General features: G+C 45.5%; 1 protein-coding gene across 1 annotated transcript; it reads right to left on the bottom strand.

Moving 5' to 3' along the window:
• Positions 1-141: 141 nt before the first annotated feature.
• LOC311532605 (F-box only protein 39-like) lies at positions 142-2445 on the bottom strand (the record flags this gene model as incomplete). Its single annotated transcript, XM_084651177.1, has 3 exons — positions 142-270; positions 1047-1223; positions 1432-2445. The coding sequence occupies 3 exons, from the start codon at positions 2443-2445 to the stop codon at positions 142-144; spliced, it is 1320 nt and encodes a 439-aa protein (XP_084507303.1).
• Positions 2446-6704: the final 4259 nt, after the last annotated feature.

The raw sequence follows: 6704 nt of genomic DNA, 5'->3' as shown, positions 1-6704 counted from the left end.
GGTCTTTCCCTTTCATTGGCTTTCCCTTTCAGGGACATTGTTAATACCATTAGTCTCCCCACAGACTTCCTCAGAGGACCAGATCAGACATTTCCTAATGTGACTGGTTTTTATTTTAACTCCTGGCTCATCACACACTGCTCACACCATTGGGTAGGCGATGACAAAATAATTAAGCTCTGAGTCGATCAGGTTTCTGAACTTCTTGTAAATGTCTCGCAGCAGTCGGTCCTCTTCACTGGTCTCATGCCTGGTTGTGTAAATCCTCACCTGCGTGGATGGATCATAGACACACAAAGCTGCCACTGCAGTTAAGCTCGTAATAGGGAGAAGCCCAGGTGGCTGTTGAGACTGCTAGATAAGCCAGCCAGCTAGTAAATGTGGTCAGATCCTGAAGTCCTTACTCAGTTTTTGCTCAGACAAAATTCCTAGGGCCATCAGTGAGAACTTGCCTTATTACAGACTGAATGAAAACCTAGACTTCCCCGCCTTTGGGGATTTCAACAGCAGAATAGCTAGGAAAACGAGTGCCTCATTCTCTGATCCCCAGGATCAGCTCTTGGGGTCTCTGCTGGAGGATCAGGGCTCTGGGGTTCTGCTGTCTCCCTGGCAGGATGGTTTCCCCTGGCTGCAGCTGTCCCTGCCCATGATTCAGGAGAGCATCCCTATTCAGGACAGAATATAAGCACATGTTTAAGTCACACTGAAGTCAATAGGACTTAACCACGTGTTTAAATGTTTTCTTGAATAAGGACCTTCTTTATAGGGGCTCCCGAGCATGGGATTCTGGAAGAGGTGACATCGGGGTTGTCACCTTATCGTACCGTTTCTGAGCATTCTCTGTGGGGCTGGTCAGGACATGGGAGACCCATCTCTGCAAGTGGACCTTGGGAATACACGCAGGATTCTTACACTTCCTCACAATCCCTTTCCCTGCATATTAATAGTAACTTTCAAACCACATTCAGAGGCACTGCTGCATTAGTATGTTCGTAAACTACATTTCGACGGGGTGGATGGTGGGAGGTTTGGAAAGAGATTTTTACCTTCATGGTACACAAGACACATTTCCCCTCTGCCCGATTTTGCAGCAGCCTCTCCACAAATGCCACACTGAGGAAGGCCCAGACTTTGAGGAAGAACAGCCTCTCGCACGATAACACGAGCTGCAGCAGCTCCTCATCCAGCAATTCATGGTCATTGTTGAACTCTAGCGTTAATTTCTTGAAAATAAATAACAGTGTCAATGTCTATACCAATGGGCAGGGCAGTTATGTATGGGACTCATCTCTTGTGAAAACTGCCTTGTGGAGCTCTAATGACCTCATGGGTCAGGGTTTCATTTTTACACCGACAGTTTGGTACAATGCCCACACGGCCACCTGGTTAGATTAGTGACAAAACGGTAAAACATTGCTGTTCCCACCATACCTGCAGAATGTGTTTGTAGGCTGGTAAGAGATAGGTGAGGGTCGGCCTCATCGACCAGTCTGGGTCACTGAAATAGCAGCTCCGTAGACTGATGCTCCTGAGTGGGATCTCCACTAAGAGTATCCTGGCTAGACTGTTGTGCTTCATGACTCTTTCAAAGAAGAAGTTCACTTTCAGTTTGGGTGCTCTCTTGGCTAGGTTGGCCCAGGACATCCCCCAAACCACCTGCCCGTGAGGGTCATGGATGTGGCACTTGATGTTTATAGTCCAGAGAGAATGGGCGTTGTGCTCGCACAGGATTTCCAGCAATTCATCGGAGATGCAGTTGTAATTGAGAGTCAGGATGACCAGGTTGCGGAACGTGGACATAGTCTGGTGGAACAAGGGGCTGCTGTAGATGGAAAGATGGTGGCTGAAGAAGTCTTCTATGTTGATTTCAGAGGCAAAACTTTTGTTTTTCAAGTAGCTCAAAGAGCTCAAAAGCTCACAGCCTTCTTCCAGTGTCACTCTTGCTCCTTTCAGGTTGAGATAATCAAGGTGCTTGCTCATTCTTTTCAGGAAAGTACTTACGTTCTTGATAAACTGAGTCCTGATCCCATTTTTCCAGACCAATCGGTCCAACTCCAGGTGCTGAATAGTCAGGGATACCAGACGGCTGTTACATTTGCCCAAGCGCGAGAGAAGCCCCCTCATAGTCACTTGAAATTTTCGGGTCAAAACAGCATTGTAAGGATTCAGGAACTTGATCTCTAGGTGTTCCAAGTACTTGCCGAATCTCTTGACGTACCACAGAGCAGATTCAAACTCGGATGTGTTTGACCTGGATGGCCGCCCACTGAAGGTGATTGTTCTGGTTCTCCAGAGAGAGCCTGAGTACATGGCTTGATTCCATTTTTTACAGACTAAAGCAGCCCGAGATCTGTCCCTGTCATCTAGCCACCAGAACATGTTGCTCAGGCAGACGTCAGGCAAATAGGCCCAGCAACTCTGCTCTGGTTCACTGTCATCCTCCATGAAGGAGACAGTCAGTTCCTGTTGGGTGCAGAATCAAACCTAGATGGTTTCTGGATCAGGAAGGCTGTGGGTAGTTTGTTTGCTAGAACAAGAACGTTCCAAGTGAATAGCAAAAATCCTGCCTCTTTACATCCGAACGACGGTGACCACATGAGCTCTTGGGTCTAAACTGTGATCTAACCAAAAGAGAAGCAAAAGAGAAAATAAGCATAATACTGTTATGCTGAAAGATGCTAATGGCTGCCTTCAAGTGGGTCTGTGATCCAAAAACAATGGCAGACCAGGTTAAAGCAATGTGTGTGCTAAGCACCCTTCTTTCAAGCTCAATGGAAGGAACAATTAACCCCCTTTATGTGGTGATAGCTGGAGAAAATAAAAGGCATGAGGACTAAGCAGAGCTAAAATCATGTGGGTTGAAAGGCTTAGTTGATTGCCAATGCAAGGGGCTAGGGTATTGTTTTGCAAGGTGTGGATACACAAGTATGTACATGAATTAAAGGAAACCAACAGAAAGCCAAAGAAGCCATTGTGAGTGCAACCCTGAAGTTGAGTGTTCATTAGGAAAAAAGGTGTGTTAGCTTGAGTTAACTAAAGTAAGTTCCGGGGGAAGACAAGGCAGTTTGTAGTTTTCACGCAAGTTAGCAGGTCAAGTTAAAAACTACCTGCTCACTTGTGTGACAACTACAACTGCCTCGTCTTCACTAGGATTTACTTCAAGTTAGCTAATTCGTGTTAGGAATATACCTCGTTTTCTCCAGCGTAGACGAGGCCTGAGAAGAAACAGAGAGACAGAGCTTCTGGACAAAGAACTTGCTGGAGTGGCAGTCCTGGAAATTTCTGAGCAAGGAAATTGCCTGCCGTTTTTGTTTAGGGAGACAGTACTTTATGTACATTCTCTGTAAGTTAACAGGATTGCAACAAAGAAATACCTGATTCATATAATCAATTTCTCTTCTCAGCAGAAACAACCCTACAAAGCTCCAAGCGTTGGTTCACTGCTGTGGCCAAAGGGGCAATTGTAAAATTATGTAACACCAAAAGGTACTGTTTCAGTTCCTTGACCTCCAATAATGCTTAAACCTTCGATGGTAAAATGATATAGAAGTTCCAGATCAATTTGTTAAATTTTCTATCTATGCAGACTCCAGAAGCTCCTGGAAAACACCAGTGTAATTGAAGATGGCTTTTCTGCATGATCAGTTATTTCTTGAGCAGCCTCAACTCAGTGTTCTTGGTACTGTACAAAGAGTTGATTTCCTTTGTACTGCACAGATTAACTGCACTGCCTGAGATGAACCAGCTAAACCTGCTGATTTCAGCTGCTCTTCTGGGTTAACATCACAGCCTATTTTGGGAGGTACTGTAAAGAAGCTTTTTGAAGCTTTCCAAAAAACTTTGAAAATTGGTCTATGGAAACATCACATCCAGGGAGTTAGGGGAATAAACATTAAGCTGTTCAGCCAATGGAGTGATCCAATTATTCAGTCCATTTTAGGAGTCCAGTGTGGTCCAATGGATAGGGCACAGGTAGGGAGTCAGGAAACCTGATGGAGGGTTATAAAATTAGATGAACAAGGCATGTCATGCAAGAAGAGTTAGTTACCGGTTCTGATTTCCATGCTGGACTGGTGGGAAGGCATTCATACCCCAGCACCCTTCCCTCTCTGAGCTTGTCCTGGCAGGGCTCAGTGAGCACTGAGACATGTCATGTGCCTGCACTCAGCCATTATGAGGGAACAGCACATAGCTTCTGTGATGTCGCAGGCCCAGCCTGGCTTTATCCCAGTACAAATGGGGAGGAAGTCAGTTGAACAGTGTCCTTGATGTGAAGGCAGGAAGGAGAGAAAGATGCATTGCTTGGGAGCTCAGTGCAAACAGCATACAAGGAATCTTGGGGGCTGCTGCAGTACATCCTCCCCTTCCCTCTATGAAACCAGGTGATGCGTCTGGAAGCTGAGCCGCAAACTGCAAGGGAAGAAAGTGGTGCTTGCTCCAGCTTTTAACCTAGGGGACCCAAACCTCATGCATGCAATGCAAGTTGGTTTCCACTTATGACAAGATAATGCTTCCATCCTTTTATAGACCACTCAATGCAAAACAAGTGCATGGAATAATCTGCAAGTATTTGCTCAGTTTTCTGACACTGGGTTTTGATCTGCTTGAGGAAGATGTTAGGCTATACTTTCTCACTTATTTAACGTGTTACGGATCAGATGCATCTGAAGCTGGTGGATTGTCACTATTTTTGCAGTCACCGGAGAGTGAATTTATCTTTAAACAAAATAGCTCCACCATACTCAAGCTTTAAGTTAAGTAGCTAAAATCACTTTTGTCCCTATGGCAGTGAAATTGGAAAGAAAGCTGTACTCTCTCAAGCTCCACCCACAAAATGAGCCCCACCCATTTGTGACACCAGTATAAGATGCTACTCACAGTATACTGTTCAGATTTTCCTAATATGATCATCCCTACATGCTTTGATTAGCTGTGAAGTAAACAAGGCTGCCATTTGAACGGTCAATCTTAACTTCAGGTTTAACCCCCAATTGAGAAGAATGAGAGCAGCTCCCAGCTCCCTGCACTTCGGCTGCAGGCTGTCCACATACTCAGGCAGACTTGTCACTGTTTGTAAGTACAACTTTTGAAAATTCTCTTTCTAACAACAAGGGATATATATTTATATTTACACAAATGCTTAGTTTTTGGAGCACAAGCTGGCTGCTCCGTTCAACCCCAGCCCATTTAGTTTAATTGTTGTACCACAGTGTTTTGTTTTACATGTGACATACATGCCAGAGAAGTTAAAGCATGAGTGCACCAGGGTTCTACGACGTTGCTTTTAACTCTGATGGGCCTGAGCCAAAGCCTGTGCTCAGAGAAGAGCATCCCAGAGTTTGTGTGTGTGAGTGGGGGTGGTGGTGGTGGTGGTGGTGTTGAAATACAGATCTGATTTACAGCCCAAGTTCCATCTCTTGTTTTTTGATGACGGTCCTTATGTTACTACACCCAAGTGGCCGCTATTAAACAGAGTGGGCCGTTAGCAAGAGAATCCAATTCTGCCCTTAGACTTCAGTAGGAATTGCACACATGTGTCTGAAGATCAAATTTAGCCCATACAGAAGATGTAGCAGTTGGTGGCAGGGCCAATCTAGTTATCATACTTATCAGCTCTCCATTACTGTAGTTATCTGAGCACTTCACAGTCGTTGATGTCGTTATTCTCACAATACCCCTGCGAGTTAGGGTAGTTGTAACAAGGTGGCCTGCTCCTCTAAAGGCCAGAGGGCACCAGCCCTGTTCCATTATCACACCCAGCTGGGAAGGGATCAGGTGATCCATAAGGGCTGAAAGGGGCTCACTGAGAAGAAAACTACAGAAAGCAAACAGGCTTCTGGGGTAGGCCTCGGAACAGAAGGTGAGGCCTTTGTTGTCTGCTTTGGCCAAGGGACTAGCTTTGTTGGGTGAGTTTTGTGTTTGAATAATGAAGTGAGGAAGAGGGCCTATTCCAGACTCTGGGAAGGGTGTCAGGCCAATGGGCTACAGAAATGCTGCTGTTATGCCCCTTTTACAGATGGTAAATTGAGGCCTAGAGAGACTAGGTGACTTGCCTGAGCTCTCACAAGACATCTGTGGTAGAGCAGGGATTTGAACCTAGCTCTCCCACTTCCTAGACTAGGAGCCTAGCTACCAAACTAGCCTTTAACGATTCTGCCTCTATCTAATCCAGGCCCCCTGCAGCTATATCTCTATCTGCTTCCCAGGGCTAAGCAAGCAGGCTTTTTTGAAGTCTCATCTCTTTGGTGGATTCAGTCCACATTGAACTGTTATGAGTCAAATTCATCCCTGCTATGAGCAGAGCCAACACCCCATGAAGGCAGTGGAGTTAAACCTCAATTCGTTCCTATCAGCCCTTGTTTGCAGGGGGCTAAATGCTTCTCTGTTAAAACCTGTACAATTCCATTGACATAAGGGGGGTTGTTGGGGATGTGTGTGTGCAGAATGACAGCAGACTTAGTTCTGGACTCTTGGGGAATTAATAAGAGGCCTGTGGGAGTGGAAAACTTTGTTCTAGTGGCATTTAAAACATTATTGTTCATTCACTTTACCCCCTTCTCCTTGTGCCCCTGTGCGGCCCCCCCCCCCCCCCAATAATCAATCTGCTATGTTAAACTACATTTATTATTTCTGGTGATGTGGAGTTTAACATGATTACCGCGATCAGCCCAGGAATGTGACTTCCCCCGCCCCAAAGTGTGAAA

Source organism: Lepidochelys olivacea (genome assembly GCF_965140295.1).
Source record: "Lepidochelys olivacea isolate rLepOli2 genome assembly, chromosome: 17".
Lineage (NCBI taxonomy): Eukaryota > Metazoa > Chordata > Testudines > Cheloniidae > Lepidochelys > Lepidochelys olivacea.
Note: the sequence above shows the minus strand (reverse complement) of the source record. Positions and strands in the feature narration are given on the sequence as shown.